This window comes from Engystomops pustulosus, chromosome 9, assembly GCF_040894005.1.
Source record: "Engystomops pustulosus chromosome 9, aEngPut4.maternal, whole genome shotgun sequence".
NCBI lineage: Eukaryota > Metazoa > Chordata > Amphibia > Anura > Leptodactylidae > Engystomops > Engystomops pustulosus.
Window position 1 is genome coordinate 57,817,011 of NC_092419.1, and position 19,634 is coordinate 57,836,644.

Genomic DNA, 19,634 nt, shown 5'->3' on the forward strand with positions numbered 1-19,634 from the left:
TCTACCCACTATGACCCCTGGTTACGATATCTGGATGCTTTACTTTAGTCCTAGGCTTCAATGATCAGATGTTAGCTGAAGTTGTATTGTTAACCCTTGTTCCCATGACAGCACAAAATGTTGAAAGTATAAAAAGTATACCTGTTTAAACTAACATTGACCTAACTGACAAATTGACCTAACAAAACCACTACCAGTATGTTATTAAGCAGTTGAACATCTTCCAGTGCATGTTTATTTCATGACCCAGTGTGGTGGCTTCATCCAGAAAATCAACTTTGAAGTGAAATGTAAATTAGTTGTATAAATTCAAGGAGGCAGAGATTTTAACACTGAGGTCAAGCTCCCTTTGCCTCAGAAAGCCCCATTCACTATAATTCACAGTGTACTCACCTTCCTATGAAACACCTCCCCCCCGCGCGCGTGAGGCATCGTTGCACACTATGATGTCAGCGAGCAGTTCTGTGGGCGGAAATGCCTTGTTGATGCCAGAGGTCAGAGGAGAATGGGCAGACTGGCTCGAGCTGATAGAAAGGCAACAGTGACTCAAATCGCCACCTGTTACAACCAAGGTAGGCAGAAGAGCATCTCTGAACGCGCACTACGTCAAACTTTGAGACAGATGGGCTACAGCAGCAGAAGACCACACCGGGTGCCACTCCTTTCAGCTAAGAACAGGAAACTGAGGCTACAATTTGCACAAGCTCATCGAAATTGGACAATAGAAGATTGGAAAAACGTTGCCTGGTCTGATGAGTCTCGATTTCTGCTGCGACATTCGGATGGTAGGGTCAGAATTTGGCGTCAACAACATGAAAGCATGGATCCATCCTGCCTTGTATCAACGGTTCAGGCTGGTGGTGGTGGTGTCATGGTGTGGGGAAATTTTCTTGGCACTCTTTGGGCCCCTTGCTACAGGGGGCTGGAAGGCTATATGCTACAGGGGGCTGGCAGGCTATATACTACAGGGGCTGGCAGGCTATATACTACAGGGGGCTGGCAGGCTATATACTACAGGGGGCTGGTAGGCTATATACTGGGGAGGGCTGGCTGGCTATATACTACAGCGGGCTGGCAGGCTATATACTTCAGGTGGCTGGCAGGCTATACACTACAGGGTCTGGCAGGCTATATACTACAGGTGGCTGGCAGGCTTTATACTACAGGTGGCTGGCAGACTTTATATTACATGTGGCTTGCTGGCTATACACTCAACGGTCACTTTATTAGGTACACCTGTCCTACTGCTCGTTAACACTTAATTTCTAATCAGCCAATCACATGGCGGCAACTCAGTGCATTTAGGCATGTAGACATGGTCAAGACAATATCCTGCCGTTCAAACCGAGCATCAGTATGGGGAAGAAAGGTGATTTGAGTGCCTTTGAACGCTGCATGGTTGTTGGTGCCAGAAAGACTTGTCTGAGTATTTCAGAAACTGCTGATCTACTGGGATTTTCACGCACAACCATCTCTAGGGTTTACAGAGAATGGTCCGAAAAAGAAAAAACATCCAGTGAGCGGCAGTTCTGTGGGCGGAAATGCCTTGTTGATGTCAGAGGTCAGAGGAGAATGGGCAGACTGGCTCGAGCTGATAGAAAGGCAACAGTGACTCAAACCGCCACCTGTTACAACCAAGGTAGGCAGAAGAGCATCTCTGAACGCGCACTACGTCGAACTTTGAGACAGATGGGCTACAGCAGCAGAAGACCACACCGGGTGCCACTCCTTTCAGCTAAGAACAGGAAACTGAGGCTACAATTTGCACAAGCTCATCGAAATTGGACAATAGAAGATTGGAAAAACGTTGCCTGGTCTGATGAGTCTCGATTTCTGCTGCGACATTCGGATGGTAGGGTCAGAATTTGGCGTCAACAACATGAAAGCATGGATCCATCCTGCCTTGTATCAACGGTTCAGGCTGGTGGTGGTGGTGTCATGGTGTGGGGAAATTTTCTTGGCACTCTTTGGGCCCCTTGGTACCAATTGAGCATCGTTGCAACACCACAGCCTTGTTGCTGACCATGTCCATCCCTTTATGACCACAATGTACCCAACATCTGATGGCTACTTTCAGCAGGATAATGCGCCATGTCATAAAGCTGGAATCATCTCAGACTGGTTTCTTGAACATGACAATGTTTGTGTTAAAATTAGGGGTCTCGGCTTATACTTGGGTTGGCTTATACTCGATTAGATACGGTATCAATTTTTGCATTCACAGTTTATCAAAATTTATTGGTTACTTCGCATGTGCCATTTGAGAGGTGTTTTTAAACACATTGCAGAAACGCTTGCGTTTAACATGTTACCATGCGTTGGCTGTTTAGAAAGCATTTTTTCTTCATTGCAGACAGTGTAAGCAGCTGTGAAAATGTTCACACAGGTAATTCCACTTTCTACAATGAAGAAAAAATGCATGGTAAAATGTAAAATGCATGTATTTCTGCAATGCTTTTAAAAAAACGCATCAGAATGCTACATGTGAGCGCACCCTTACATGTCCTCATCTCCCTGAGATGTGGTTAGAGTGCTTAAAAATGCAAGCCAAAATTTACAGTAGTGTACTCTTGTACATAACCCCTCACTTGACTTGTGTCCATGTGGATTTGAAACATTTGCAACAAAAACTAGGGAGAAAACTATAGGGAGAAACTGAAATTCCTAAAGACAAATGCTTTGTATAAAAAAAATGTATCAATGCAGATTTGTATCCCTGGTTGAATTTAATAATACAAATATTAATAAATATAGTTAAATCTGTATTTCAGCATAATACTAAAAAGTATCTTCATTTTGAACAGTGTTCAATGCTTAATGAAAAGCTAGATTCACTGGTACGAGCGCTCAATGAAGAGTCCTTGGCATTATTGACTCCCTCACCACGAAATCTTCACCCAGACTCTGCATTAAAGGAAAATGGCAAGGAATTGAATGAGAAAGATGATGTAGCAAAAATGTTCCAGTCTAAAGAGCAACTCATATTGAGGGCCAATAGCCTAAAGAAAGCTCTGAAGCAAATTATTGAGCAGGCAGAGAAGGGTAAGACATTCCTGGATGGTATCCAGATTGACGTCACTTAAAGGGAACCTGTCATCAGAAAGACCTAATAAACCACTACTAGTATGTTGTCAAGCAGCTGAACACATTCCAGATCATGCTTTCTCATGACCCAGTGTGGTGGTATCATCCAGAAAATCATCTTTGAAGTGAAATGTGAACTGGTTGTATAAAGTCAAGGAGACAGAGATATTAACACTGAGGTCAAGCTCTCCTTGCCTCAGAAAGCCCTTTTCACTGACTGTAATTGATGGTCCTGCATCCAGAGACATCACTAACCAGATCTCCTGAAGACATTCAGAGCTCAGAACTTTGCACCTTCTTGAATTTATACAACCAATTGGCATCTCTTCAACGTTTATGTTTGGATGATGCCACCACACTGGGCCATAAAAGAAACTAAAACTAGATTAGGTCTTACGCTGCCCAACAATATAATAGTAGTGGTTTATTAAGCCAATTGCTGATGACAGGTTCCTTTTAAGGAATCATTGCTAATCTTGTTGTTTAATTATAATTCAATTTAGTTGTGGATGAACAAAACAAACAAACTGAAGCATTCAGCAATCCTGCAACATCACCAAGCCTAAAAGAGAGCTCTGAAGACTTCAACAAAGAACTTGAGCGTATGGGTAAGCTAACTACGTTTTTGTGTGTATTTGAGTGCAATATTTTTTTTATATTTCTTCAATTTTCTATTGAGCTGTCACTGTCTGCATTTTATATTAAAGAGCCTCTAGCCATGGTCTCAGAAAAAAGCTGTAAATGGGCTTATAGAAGAGGCCTGTGTGTCCTTAACCCCATAGTGACCACCCATACAGGTTTTCACATCGGTCACTGAGACGCCTTGGGCTTTTCCGTTGGCCTAGCCCAAGTTGTACACGGCCCCCCTTGCAGAGAAGAGCAGTGACCTGGCTGTCTTATGACAGCCGGGACCCTGCTCTAACGGTCCAGATTGCAATTAATTCCGATCTGGTCTATTTAACCCGTTAGATCCCGGGGTCAATGCTGTTACCGAGGGATCTACATACCTGGGTGAGGAAGGGAACTCCCTCCTTTTCCTCCCAGAGCCAGGGACCTTCATTAGTTCCCCAGCACCCATGATCACATTGGGGGTGATGCCAGGAAACTGATGAAGGTCCCTGGCTCTGTCCGAGGCACCCTGGCTGGACCAAGCATGCTGCCTGTCATCCTATACATGTGCATAGGCTAAAATAGATCAAAATAAATTAGTCCCAAAAGCCCCTAACACAAATAATTTTTTAAAAATGGAAAAAAGTTAAACAAAACACAACATATTAGGTATCACTGCATCCCACAATTCCCAACACTTTTTTGCCATTTGGTAACACCTAAGAAATGTAATAAAAAGTGATCAAAAGGTTGCACAGTCCCCAAAATGCTAGCAATGAAAACGTCAGCTTATCCCAGAAAAAGTGATAACTTGGCACTCCTTATAGGTCAAAAATTGAGGAGAATTTATTTTATCCAGAATAAACAGTATAGCAATCCAACAGAAATTATTATTTTGCAACATTTCAGTCTTATAAATTCAGACCTTCATCAGGTACAGATTGCAAGGTGTAAGTAGAAATGGAGATGAGATGTGGTGCTATGACCGCTGGAGCGCAGGTGGAAAGGAGGAAAAGCGGGTGCTCCCGCTGGAGAGATGATAAAGTAGTAACCTACTTGTGCACCTATATACTCCGAAACATCGAATAACGTGTATTTTTTCCAATATCCCAGGAAAAGTGGCACCTTAGCCAACTCCATACTCCTAAGTGTGAAAAAGTTATTGGAGTCAGAATATGATTAGATTGATAATTTTTTTTTTCATAGTAAAGGTTTTAATTTTTTTAATAAATCTATTAACACCTAATAAAACCTTTATAAGAATATATTAGAGATGCCATTTGGAGTTCACAGTGAAAGGCGTAAAAACAGAGCCCACAAGAATATGGCACAAATGCAGTTTCTTGTCTGCTTTTTGAATTTTATTTCCACTTCCCAGTGGAATATAAAATACTATCACTATGAAGTACAATTTGTTACTCAGAAAACAAGCCTTGATACAGCTCTGTACACAGAAAAATAAAAAAAGTTATTGATTTTTGAACGTGGGGAGCAATAAACAGAGAGTAAAATGTAAAAGGCGTCACTGGTAAGGGGTAAAAATGCCCCCAATACCACCTGATAAAAAAGTTTACAAATTCTCTGGGATAAACGTTCACACGTGGCATTTTGGTTCCGTTCTGTTCCATAATTTGCCCTACAAAAGCTCAATGGTGCTCCTTCCCTTCCGTGCTTCTCCATGTGCCCAGACAGTTGGTTACATCCACATATGGGGTGTTCTCTTACTCGGAAGAAACTGCACAATATATTCGTAGATGCATTTTTTGTACTTTTATTCAGTTTATGTGGGTAAATTTTAGAGCTAAATGAATGTATTTATGATTAACAATGTTGAATTCCAAATCAAACTTTCATTTTGTTTGAGATTCTGTAAAATACTTGAAGGGTTAACAAGCTTCCTATGTAGGTGGTTTCTATTAACAATTTCCAAAAACTGTATAAAAATTAAATTGTCCTTAAAATAATTGATTCTAAAATGTTGTTGAAAATTTAAGAGAATGCTGTTCAATTTGATATCTTTCTGGTGTCTTAATAAAACAAAAGGACACTTATAAAACACATAGCTGAGATATGGTAAATGTTAGTTAGTTTTATTACCAACAGAACTAACAGAACATTTAGAATTTTAAAAATAGCTAATTTTTTCAAAATGTTTACCAAATTCACTTTTTTTCATAAATAAATGCTAAATAAATCAACCAAAATTACCCACTAACTCAAAAACATTTGGTTAAGCTAAAGCCTTTTAAAGTTATTACCGGATAAAGTGACTAAGGCGTTAAAGCTTGCAAATTTTATTTTTATTAAAAGTTTTATCTTTACGCTGCTTATCTCATAATCTTTGTGTACACCTCAATTGAGAGGGGAAGGTGTAATGCAAGAAAAGTTCATGTGAAGCATTTGAAAAAGGAGATATTAACTTGGATAATTCTTTTAAGTTATTTTGTCTTTTATATGTGTACTAGTTGTTGTCCGGGATGTCCGGGATAGTAAATAACTGCCCTTAGCTATGACAAAATAGAATGGGTTAACAAAAATATTTTATATGTATCTTTAGATTGTCTAAGACTGTCTTTGTCACTAGCCTTCTCTGTCACTGACACTGTCTGTCTCTTTAAGTGACTGTCTCTGGCACTCTCATTCCAGTGACTGTCTCGGGCACTCTCATTCCAGTGACTGTCTGTCTTGGGCACTCTCATTCCAATGACTGTCTGTCTCTGTCACGCTCATTTCAGTGACTGTCTGTGTCTCTGACTATCACTTTGTCTATGGAGAGATTTATCAGAAGTGACTAAGAGCAGAACTGCTCCAGTTGCCCATGGCAAACAATTAGAGCTCAAGTTTAATTTTTGCACATCTGTTTATAAAATTACAGCTGATGCCTAATTGGTTTCCGTGGGCAAATCGAACAGTTTTACCTCAGACACTCCCGATAAATATCCCCCTATCTCTGTCTCTATCCATCCTACCTCATACATAAGTGTCTTATACTCAATGACCTGGGGCAGACCAGCAACCAATCACAGCTCAGCTTCCAACTACAGCAGCAGCAGACTATGGTGGGTAATAAGAGGGTTTTGGAAAGCACAGGGTGAAAATTTCGGGTCAAAACTTGGTCTTTGACGTTCCCCGAGTCACAGACAACGACTGCAAAATTTGGTGATTGTAAACATGACGGTACAGATTCCTTTAGCAGACAGACATAAATACAAACATACACACACACTCAGCTTTATATATTAGATTATAGTTTTTGCCCTCTGATCTTGAATTCACAAATGTATCTAATTTTCTAATGCATAATATATAATACGTGACTTTTCTCTTGCGGTGTAACATGATGATAAATTTTATTTTTACAGCATCCAGACGTGGAACCGTTTCATCAACAACGTCATCTATCATTTTAGATCGACCCTACTCATTCAGTCATCTTCATTTTGCTGATGATTCCGTGTAAGTGCATTTTAATTATACAGATGAAAATTATTTTTGCAACTTTTAAGGCAGATTGTAGCCTTTATTAGACAATAAAAATATGGAGACTTAATTGAATACATAGCCAGCTATATTACTATGTTATGTCACCAACCGTATTAGATCTGGTAAACTTCAATATTGACTTATACATGCTTTTTACTGCTTTCAACCTAAATGACATCTACTGAACTGCTCTCTACAGCTCTCATCCTGTACTCTTTATACTTTACTGATCTCTACAAGTGCTACATGCCCTATACAGCTCTCATCCTGTACTGCATGTTCTGTACTAACTGCTACTTCTACAACATGTCCTGTATATGTCTTGTGGAATTACACTATATACAGTACATCATCCTTCTTTCAAACAGCAGGAATCATTGAACCCCGTTCACACTACAGCGCCCCCTTTATACAGTGTTTCCCCCTATTACACCCCATTTCCCCCCCCCCATTTTTCTACACTTTTATACATGTCCCTCTCTCCCCATTAATATGCCTCCTCATCCGCTCGATACTTTGGCACTTTACCCCCTTCTCGGCAATCGGGTGCTACTGTTGTAGGTGCAGCGTGAGTATGGGTCATAGATCGCACGGGTCTATGAGAAAGCGCACGCAAAGGTTACTCTACATGCACCTTCTCCATCCACTTCCACTCTATGGTATCTAATGGTCTGCCTATAACTTTGACAGGCCTGTACATAGAATACAAGATAGCCATAGTTTCCGCAGGCCCCATTTTTGCCGTGTGGCCTGGCTCCATGGGTGCTACGCCACTGGACCTTGCGTTTTATTTATGTCCTGTATACCTCTTTTCCTATACTACATGTACTGTGTTTCCCTTTACCTGTATTATATGTACTGTTCTGCTCTCTACATCTTCTATATGAAGTATAATCCCTTTATCCTGAACTGTATGCACTCATCTCTGTCTACACTACATGTATTATATTTATTTTATGCTATAATACAAGTCCCATACAGCTTTGATCCAGCAATGCACTTGACTTCTCTTTACCTGAGCCACATGCACTGCATCACTTTCTATCTCTCTCTACCTGTATTACACATACTGAACCATTATTTATATGTTTTGTTTTTCAGACAATTTTTGGAGAGATGTACCATGAATAATTACTTTGGGATTGGATTAGATGCCAAAATTTCCCTAGAATTCAATAACAAGAGAGATGAACATCCCAAAAAATGCAGGTACCAATCATTCTCTCTTCAGGGCAGAAACTGTAAAATCATCAATCAAGCATACCCATCATTTGAGATAATCTTTAGTATCATGGGGGAAGGTGCGTTGTGAACATTTCTTTAGTATCATGGGGGAGGGTGTGTTGTGAACATTTTTTAAAATTCTGCTTAGGCTTCATGTACACGACCGTAATGGGGCCATAAGTTATATCTGATCATTCTTTTGTGTGTTTAAACAGCTCAATCTTTAAAAATCATAATCCTTGTAGCTTACTGCAGCCAGTGAGAAAGCAGAAACTGTAATCACTCTAACTAAAGGGCATTGTGCAACCTATTTCTTAAAAAAATCATCTGAAATGAGTTACTCTTTAAGCCAGCAGTAAAATCTGCAAGATAATAGCCATGTAGCTATAGACAATTTTCTGTACTGTTCTGTATAAAAGTAGTGCTAAAATTGCAGCTAAACAAAGGATACCACAATTTTATTTTGTGAGCACTGAAATCAATTGGAGGCAATTTCTAGGGGTTTTAAGTGAATATTCCACCAGAATCACAACATTAAGGATACAACTAGATGGAGCTGCCAGCACGTAGCTGAGATGTGGCTGTGGTGCGGCTGTGATGAGGCTGTGATGAGGCTGGTAGAATCAATTAAATAATTGTGAGCATAATTCATAGAAAAATAATTTTAATTTTACCAGTACATAAAACTATTACTAAATAATAATTTTGTTATGAATAACGGTCACAATTACCTAATTTAATGCAGCCAGCCACATCACAGCTGCTTCTCAGTTGTGTCTTGGTCGCTTCATCTAGTTGCTCCCTAACTGGTATACAAGATATACAAGTTAGTGAAAATACATACCAAAAAATCAACTTTTTTTTAAAGAATGATACTTATCTATTAATGTCTTGTTTTGCTTTCCTAATTATTACAAACCCTCTATTTTATATTTCACTATATATGAATATGCATAGAGATCTAAAAAATGATTTATTTATTCCAAAACCAATCACATAGAATGTTAGATTAGTATTAGAACTATTGAATGCTGGATGCTTTTTAATGTCAATTGGCATTAATGGTTAGAATTCATCCAAAACAGTCACAGTTACAAATTGTCTGTGTGAATTAGACTTCTGGAGGGAAAGATGTAAGGATTGTTCAGATTTCCAAATTTGGGTTTGGGTAGGAATTTCTTTTCAACCTTACTATGTTAAACTAGTTAAATAGTTTAACATAGTTAGGTGAAAAAGTTAAACTATGTAACTATATTGTATTGTATATTGTATTATTGGAAGGTTTCTTTTTTTGTAAAGCTTATTCCTATTGCACATATTATTTTTGAAATGGTGCTAAAAAGATGTTTTTCTCTTCTCTTTTGTAGTAGTCGGACAAGAAATATGATGTGGTATGGTGTGCTAGGAACCAAGGAGCTGCTGCAGAAAACTTACAAAAATCTAGAGCAACGTGTAAAACTAGAGGTGAGTCTTGAGTGTAAACACACACAGTATATAGCCAGTTGCTTTACCAGTATGCTTTTGGTGATTAGGGTTTCCCATAGTACACAAAGCCTGATAAGTACAAAAAATATTAAAGAAAAGCAACCACTCTGAACTCACTTATATATCAGAATCTTCATGCTGACAACGTTTCTTATTTTCATTAGCCCTCAAGCTGTGCCATTGATGACCCTCCCGGGTGCCTCGTGTAAGGTGTTCTGCGCTCCACATTACATAATTATGCAGTCCTCCTGCATGCCCTTGTTCCTTCCTCCTCCTTCCCATTTTCCAGCCCTAGAGCTGGAGACCTCAGGCAGCTCTTTGAAAGTCCAATGCAGTTAAAAGCCCTAGGATGCTCTCAGTGGAATTGGACGGAGGAGGAAGAAAGAAGCGCACAGAAGAGGTGTGCATAACTATTTTATGATGGAGCACGGAATGCCTTATTTTAGACACCCTGGGACACCAGATACTAATTAGCATATTCTTAAAAAACTCCATAAGCTAATGAAAATAAGAACCCTATCAGAATAAAGACACCGAAATGTAAGTGAGCTGAGTTTAAAACAACAGTATCCAAGGGGTTGAGTTCTTTTAAGCTAGAAATGCTTCTGGGTAATTTAGACAATTGTAATAAAGGGTGTAATAAAGGGTGTAATTAATGTTGTAATTAAGGGTTTACAGCAATAACTATAAAATCATATGCTTAAAAGGGGGAAAATATATGCAAGTATTACCAAATGCAAAAAAGCTTGAAAAATGGCTGTGTTTATTAGTCAACTAAACTGTAGTATCCAGAGGCTACCACCAAGGCAAATGAACTCATGGCATATATCAACAGAGGAAAGGGCTCCAAAGAACCCATTATGAGCAATAAATGGAAGACCTTGTTATAAGGAAAGCATGCCAGCCTCCTAGTAGCTATTAAATTCATGCAGGTGCACCCTGAAACGTATTAATGCTAGGACCAATAGCTGCTGGCCAGCACTCACAAGAGGAGGAAGACAGAAGAAGTACTAGTCAGGGGCAGATTAAGACTGTCATGGGCCCTGGGCTGTATGAATATTATAGAACTTCCTACATATGGTACTAGAATTGCGCTTCTTGGGGGATTGAGGATTTTTTGCTTCTGCCTGCCTTCAGTCTGCAGTTTCAGGACCTTTTCATGACATTCAAAGGTCCTAAAATGGCTCTTGTGTACATGTTTATTGAGAGCAGTTACAGATGCATGAGGATTTCATGGGTGAAGGTATAAAATTTGATCAGTGGTTTGGGTGGCCATGAAGGATTGGGCCCCAGGCAACCGCATATATTATAATCCACTGCTGGTATTAGTTGACGTTGCTACCAGATTCACAGGAATTGGTGGGATTCTCAAGACTGAACAAATCTTTGGTTGCAATTGATTGAGGGAATCAAAACAGAAATCTGGTTATTTGGACATGAACTATGATTTTATTAGCATTTTAATGGTGTTTGGAGTGATGGAGATCATCAAAAACACCCTTTAAGAGGTTGTCCACTTTTAGCAAGTAACTGACATTGTTTGTGTAAAGAAAAGTTATATTGGAAAATTGTATACTTTCTGTATCAATTCATCATGGTCTTCTTCTTCAGCTATAGAAAGCTTCTAAGTTTACTTTGCATCTGCCCCTGGTCTTGTGATGGACATGCGTGTGCACAAGCCAATTGTATCATAAAGAGTAATTAGAGCCATGTGTTATAAAGGCTCCTACACCTGCGTGTCCATCGCAATACCATGGATAGATTTCTATCCATTGGAGGTGAACATTGAGTATCTAGATCTAGAAAACCATGAGGAATTGATAAAGAAAGTATATTAGAAAATTGTTGAACTATTGCTTACACAATATCAGTTATTTGCTGAAAGTGGACAATCCATTTAAATTAGTCTCTTTATCAGTAGTTTTGACCATGCAGCTTTAGACAGTTGCAGAGTGGAAGAATTGCCAGTCCTTAGTGGGTTATATCCCTAAGGGTGCAGTCACACATACTGCTACCATTGTATTTACAAATGCGATGCTAGCTCCCGGAGGCATGCCTCGACCCGATCCATATGTGTTTACAAAAAAATCATGCAATTGCCAACCAGGACCCGGTGTCTTGCATTGTTTTAAAGCAAGATGCCAGATGCTGGTTACCGATCACATGCGTTTCCATGGAAATGCACATGCGATTGGGCTGAGGCATGCCCCTGGGAGCTAGCATTGCATTTGTAAACACAATGTTAGCAGTACATGTGACCTACTTGTTGAAGCTTCTTGCTGAGTTCTGCCTGTACTGAACAACTGTAAGGGCCAGTTCACATTATTCAGTGATCAGTCCGTGATCATGGACGTGACAAGTGCCATGCCACGGACTGATCACTATGCTGGAGATTGAACTCAGTGCATTATATTTATATATGATGCACAGAGACACACTACACAAGATTTTCTCTCTCCTACTTTTCTTCTCCCTTTTCAGCTGAAGACAGTGTTAGCTAGAAGCCATGGAGATTCTTGTAACCATAGATTTTTGTGTATGCTGTTAGTAGCATACTTTTTTCACAGTCCAATTACATTCACAAGGCATGGCTAAACAGCTTCTCTAGGGCTGCTTCCTAATCTACTGAAACACTCACTTTAAATATAGGTAGTTAAAGGAAACCTACCACCAGTAATCTACTTTTAAGGTAAATCTGATGGTAGGTTTCTACTGACATGCTAAGTCCTAAACTACCTTTCACCTAAACTACACTTTATATAAATGATATGCAAATATGAGGCTACTGGGGTGTGGAGTAGACTGTCCAGGAAAAAGCTACTCAACACCCCAGTAACTTCTGTCATCCCAGCTACCTGCGTGTCCTTGTTGTTCATCTCCGTGGTCTTTCTCACCACCAGCTTCTCCGGTGCCGCCGGCTGCAGTGATATGCTCACTGCACAAGAAGCTGCTGCACATACTGCTTAGACGTTGCAGAAGCTGGCATTGAGAAATGCTAAGGACATGCAGGTAGGTAGGATGGCAGAGGTTACTGGGGCGTGGAGTATCATTTGCCTAGAGAGACTATTGTACGCTCAATAGCCTCTGCCAAAAATTATCATATTAGTTGTATAAAGTGTAATTCAGGTTAGAATGTGTTTTAGAATTAGCATAAGGTAGTTTAAGGCTTAGCATGTTAGTAGAAACCTACCATTAGATCTTCCTTAATTGGTCGATTCCTGATGGAAGGTATCCTTTAAGCCCTTAATGACCACCCTTGCGATTTTTCCGTCGGCCTAGCCCAAGTTCTGCATGGGAAGAACAGTGACTCAGCTGTCATATAACTCTTTAGATCCCTTTAGCATTGACATGGTTATTGCAGTGTATTAGTACGAACTAGTGATTGCATCAATAGCTCATATGCTAGCAATGAAAAAAAAACCTAAAAAACACAAAAAATGTGAAAGAAATAAAAATTTTAAATAAAATTAATTAAAATGTCCTAAAAGTAACACATATAAAACAATATATAATTTAAAAAAGTGGGAAAAAGTAAAAAAAAAAACAAGGTACCGTATTAGGTATCAGCACATTCCAAAATCCCAAATCCATAAAAATATAAACACAGTTGTACATGGCAAAAACGGAAAAACTGAAAAAATGCGCCCAGATGTCCGAATTATCCCTTTTTTTTAACCATTTTGCAACACATAAAAATACTATAATAAACTATTCAATAAAAAGTGATCAAAAGGTTGCAAAGTCCCCAAACTGGTAGCAATGAAAACTTTAGCTGCCTCCAGAAAAAATGACACTTTAGCCAACTCCCTACTCCTAAGTATGAAAAAGTTATTGGAGACAAAATATGGCAAAATGAAGAAATAGTTTTTATTACAAAAGGTTTTAATTTTTTAAAATCTATTGACACCTAACAAAAGCTATACAAATTTGGTGTCCCTGTGGTCGGACTAATGGCCCTTTTAAATGTACATAGTGAAAGGCGTAAAAACAGAGCCCACAAGAAAATGGCACAGATGGCCATTCAAAATGGCATTTTGAATTTTATTTCCACTTCCCACTACACAGCATGGAATGTAAAATGTCGTCACTAGGAAGTACAATTTGTTACACAGAAAACAAGCCCTCATACAGCTCTGTAAACAGAAAAATAAAAAAAGTTATTAATTTTTGAAAGTGGTGACCGATAAACAGAAAGTAAAATAGAAAAAGCCCATCAGTGGCAAGGGGTTAAAATCCTCCTATGATAAATAGTTTACAAATTAAAATGAAAAGTAGGCCTTGGTAATCGAGCCACAAATGAGCTTGGTCACTAAGGGGTTGTTGATGTTTAACCAGGTAAAAATGCATTTTATATCAGCAGAAATGCCATTTTTATAAATAATGATAACATTCTATATGCAAATGTACTTCTTATTATTTTAGTGTGATGGAGTAGCCATATCTTTGCCTAGTCTTCAAGGTATTGCAGTTTTGAATATTCCTAGTTATGCTGGAGGCATTAACTTCTGGGGAGGAACCAAAGAGGACAATGTAAGTAATAACCATGAGTATACTTTTTTTATTTACACTACAATTAATCATAATTGGATAGTATCATTTGAGACCAAACCTTATGAAAACTAATAATCTTTTTAAAAAATATCTAAATATTGTAGGGGTTCAGGTCATAAGGTGGAGTTGCCGACAACAGAGGTTTTTTAGGTACTGAGATAAAATTCAAACTGTGCTTTTATTCCAAATTTAAATCATATGCCTGTCCGTATACCTTACTATGCCAGTGCCGGCTTATACCTTGCACCACACGGTTACAATGGCCAACATTTATCACTGTGCACTATGTGTAAATTGCTTCACCAATGGGCAAAGTGCGCCAGGTTATTGAATACTAGCGCTGTTTGTGTTCCAACTTTTTTTGGTGCACCTTTAACATAGAGCATGCAATGCAATTCTGTTGAGTCCCTGTAATAAATGTGGCACATGGTCCGAATCGGCACTAAAGCGGACACAGTGTAGCAGCACCACAAAACTGGTGCAAACTCTTCTTAAATACATATGCAAGCACATCAGACAGAAAACTGGCACAAACACTTTAATAAATGTGGGCCAATGTCTACTCTCACAGGTTTTTAAGTAGATGACCAGTCTCCAGGCTTTATTCCCCCATTCAGAGGTCTGTGTAGTCCCTTTATTATCCCACTGACTATCTCAGCAAACCTCATCTGAGAATACTTTGAACTAGGGGAAACATCCATAGTGGACTAACGGCGTGGACTGCAAGGCTTCCACTCCTTGCTTACTCATTTCTAATGTTGTTTAACCAGGGGTCTCCTGACGAGATACTCCTCAATGATCGGTGCTGATATGATTAAAACACATTACATATTAAAGCAAAACGCGTTTCGAGTCCGTACAGGACTCTTAGTCAGTTGCGTTTTGCTTTTATAAAAAAATTAACTAGAAGTTTCAACTATATTGTGGAGTCCAGCGCCAATCAATAAGGATTATCTACATCAGGAGACCCCTGGTTAATCAACATTGCTTGAAGACTGATTTGTAGGCACACAAGTTCATCTTATACTCCAAAACGGCAGTGGACGCCAAAGTGACCTAGAAATACATAACATACGAGTTGAGCCATCAAGCACAACTTAATCAGGTGAGCAGACAGTTACATTTCTGACATTTTAGCCTTTTACTGGTCCACACATGGTCGTGCTTCCCTTTCCTTTATAGCTATAGTAAAGGATCTTACTCATTTCTAGATCCAACCCATGTAAGAGATTTAGCCAGGGGCATAACTAGCATTGGCTGGGTCCTCTTCCCCTTAAAAAATGTATACATATTTGTACACACATGCTTACACAATCACAATCAGCTATACACTCATAAAAATCATAATTGCTATCTTTGCCACTTGTATAAGGATTGTAGTAAGAAAATGTAACCCAGTGACCGCCGCCCCACCCCCCCTAGTTCGCCACATCTCTAAGAAATAGGTTCTGTGGAAAGTACTCTTCTCTGTACTGAGGTGTATTATACCATCATGTCATAAGAATTTTACTGTGTCTTGAGGCATATCGAGAAGCCATGAGATTTCATATGGATTGCTTTAACCTGTTTCTCAGAGAAGGTAGCATTTAGATCAACTTCCCAGTTACTTATATACAGTATGCTGGCTTTGAATCCTTTCCCTGAGCTAACATTTGATCGTATATCATGGAAATCACCCCCTTAACGAGGGTCCTTGGAGAAGAGTCTTTTCTTAACAGGTAGGGTCTGCTAACAGGTACATTTTTTTCTGCAGGGTTGAGTGAATATTTTTGATTTCTTCTAAATGTAGAAAGTTCTTAGGTGAAATATAAGCTGTCAGCGTGTTTGCTATGTCGTTATGGACTCTTTGTGGAACGCTTTAAAGGTAATTGATTCTAGGCCGACCCATAGTTCTCTTGTTGGATTCACTAATATGGGGGATAGGTTGCTGGGCATCAGTTAGTATGTGCGGCAGACCGCAGCCTCCAAAATTTTTCTTCTGTTTAAGCCTGTCATTTGGTACTCTAGCTCTCATTCCTTCCCGGTAAAGATAGATTTGATCTTATTGAAAAAGGTCATGGGTGCTGCTATGGGTACCGTTTGCAAGAGGTACAAAATCTTAGGCATTATGAATGTTTTATGTAAGTTTTTAAGGCCCATCCAGGAAACATATGGGAGTTCTAGTGTGCTGTGGGACTGGGTAATCTGAGCTAGTAAAGAAATAGTTTTCTTAATATAACTTGGATCTTTAGTGAGTGGTATTCCTAAATATTTTATTTTATGGGATTGTCAGATAAATGGAAATGCTCATTTGAGAGTATTCTCTACTGAAATGGGGGTAGAAATATTGAGGGCTTTGGATTTTGAAAAATTTGTTTGGGAATTGGAGAGGCTGCCAAACTCTACAAAGATTTTGATAATATTTGGAAGTAACTAATCAGGTCTGTCAGTAATAGAAGCAGATATTAGGTGAATGCTGGGTTCAGTTTTCTCTATAGTTAGCCCAGTGATATGGGGGTATTGTGGAAGTGCTTGTAACAGCATCTCCATTACCAATATAGGAGATTGTAACAGGGTCAGAATTGGTTCAATTAACTCTATTATTAACATTTGGGCTGCTGTAAAGGGTCATAATAGCTGTCACGAACTGAAGGGAAAGACAAACTGGTACAAGGTTTCAGTTTCAGAAGGACCACTCTTCTTAACTATTACATACTGAATGTATTGGATAACTGTAGTCGAATTGTGGGAAACAAGTTTAAAATTAATTTGGTTAAATTTTCATTTTGTCATTAATCATCTCAGAAAATGTTTCTGTAGAGGAGAGACTGTAGATAAATGTCAGAAAATTGAACTCAATTGAACGTGAATAGTATTCTTCTGTTTGCAGAAAAGTGGCACTACGTAGTATAATGGCCGCTAACTGACACACACAGCATTATTTATTTATTCATTTTTAACGCTGTAACGTCTTAGTTTTGTTTTGTTTATGTAACCTACCAATGGTGTTTTGTATTTAAAGATGTATTATTTTTAAAATTATGTGCTTGCAAATTTTGCTATTTATTACCATTTCTTTGTATTTCAGAATTTTGGAGCACCTTCATTTGACGACAAGAAGCTGGAAGTGGTTGCTGTCTTTGGAAGCATTCAGATGGCTATGTCACGTGTAATCAATCTGCAACACCATCGCATTGCACAGGTGACATTTTTACTCAACCGTCATTTTTGTTAATACGAGAATAGAATTTAAAAGAACTTGACAAAAATAATTCATATACACTGTCGGACTGGGAGGCTTAGGGCCCACCAGTGAAATTTATTCTGGGGGCTCGCCAAATGATACATGAAAATATTACCTGTACATTTTTGGGCCACATTTATAATGCATTGCGATTTGAAATGCATTGCAAATGTATCCTAAAATAAATTTTTTAAAAATCCAGATGTATTTGAGTTTTTTTGTTGTTTGTAATGTGTTTTAAAACACAGTTCAAACACATATTGTGAACATAGCATATGACCATGTTCACATGAATGAATTGCATTTTAAAATGCATTTGAGAACCTCCCCCCAAACGCAGATGTGTATAGACTTACACACTTTGCATTTTGTACGTGGAAACTTGTATTATGCCATGTTAAAAACACATGTGTTGCTACTTACCAGATGCTAACTTCAAACAAGCTTGAGATGAAGTTTAAAATGCAATTCAAGCATATCGTGTTAATGTCTACTATTATGTAGGACCTCTTATCTAAAGTAATCTGTGTCTCCACCAGTTCCCCTTCACACTGCAGACAATCATCTCCTCCTCATATTGTGCCTCCTCTCACCCCTCCCCCATATTGTGGGCCCTCTCATCTCTCGCTACCACTGATATCACCCTCATATTGTGGCTCCCTCTCATCTCCCCCTCATATTGTGGAACCTTCTCATCCCTCTCTCATATGGTGGTCCCTCATATTGTGGTGTCTCTTATCTCATCTTCATATCTTCATATTGTGGCCCCTCATCTCCCCCTCATTTTGTGGGCCCCTGCAAATCTCTTCCTCACATTATCGCCTCTCATTTTCACCTCATTCTATGGATCCCCATCATCTCCCCTTCATATTGTGCCCCTCCCATTTTGTGGGCCCTATCTTCTCCTCCTTTCTTTACTTCAACTTCTCATTTTCCTCTGGTTCTGCTATGTACTGTGATGTTGACAGACATGATAACATCAACACATTGGGGCACATTTACCGAGGGCCATGAGCCAATTTTCTGTGTGACTTTGCACATTCTTTTTAGTGCAAACTTTTTGCACAGGTATTTAAGTCTCATGCGACCCTTTTGTGGCACAGCTGCCCTAGGCATCATGCAACACAAATTAGGGGGCGTTCCTGTGCTCAGTCCGGCCATGCACCAGATTTAACATTTGACAGAATTGTGTTGCATGCCCCACGTTAAATGTGCACCAAAAAAAGTGTTGCACTCTGTTGAAGCTGTGCAGGGGGCGCCAGATTCATGAAGAACATGCGCCAGAAATCCTGAGTCTGGCGCACCCTGCACACTACAATATATTTAGTGCAGTTTGCACTGTTGTTAGTAAATGTACCTGCATTCTGCACCATCAACTTATTCAACTCAATATGGTTACAGATGATACAGATGGAATTGAAGTCAGCCGAGTTAGCAGGGGGCAGAGCCAAAAGGTGGCAGGTCCCACCAGTGGTTTCTCTAGTAACACCAGTGGGCCAGTCCATACCTGTTTATATACATACTTTTGAGCCTTCATTGTGACTTTCTATAAGGTTGCATCATGCAGTCATACTCTCTTCCATCTGTCCCATATTTATCTTATTAATTCATTCTGCATGATGTCATGGGCATATGGGCTTATATGGTGATATCACATTGAAACTTGGGTGAGTAGGCCTCCTACCCATGTCAACCGGCCAATCTGAGTAGTCCTACCCTGGTGGTCATTGTGATTGGCTCAAATCTGACTGGCCAATCACAGCGTTTTACAATCAAGTAAATTTTTAGTTTATTCCTGCTCTTCAATGGCACCATTGTACTTTTGGGGTCGCTAAATAAAGGAACATACTGCTACTCTGCCACATTTGCTACTTTACACATTACTACTACCATCATCCTACTTGATCCCCTCCTGATCATCTCCTGATTGTCCTTTGTATTCCCTGTGTGATCACCTTGCCAGTTCTTTCCTTCT

The 19,634-nt window shown here is 39.2% G+C and overlaps 1 protein-coding gene across 7 annotated transcripts in view; it reads left to right on the forward strand.

Moving 5' to 3' along the window:
- Positions 1-19,634, forward strand: part of LOC140077441 (diacylglycerol kinase eta-like) — a 212,407-nt gene that overhangs the window by 137,236 nt on the left and 55,537 nt on the right. For all 7 annotated transcript variants that reach the window (XM_072124658.1, XM_072124664.1, XM_072124659.1 and 4 more), the window contains 7 exons: positions 2,805-3,042; positions 3,588-3,692; positions 7,056-7,149; positions 8,278-8,385; positions 9,768-9,864; positions 14,308-14,415; positions 17,504-17,617. In XM_072124658.1, coding sequence (XP_071980759.1) covers positions 2,805-3,042; positions 3,588-3,692; positions 7,056-7,149; positions 8,278-8,385; positions 9,768-9,864; positions 14,308-14,415; positions 17,504-17,617 — 864 coding nt within the window. The remainder of the gene's footprint in view (positions 1-2,804; positions 3,043-3,587; positions 3,693-7,055; positions 7,150-8,277; positions 8,386-9,767; positions 9,865-14,307; positions 14,416-17,503; positions 17,618-19,634) is intronic.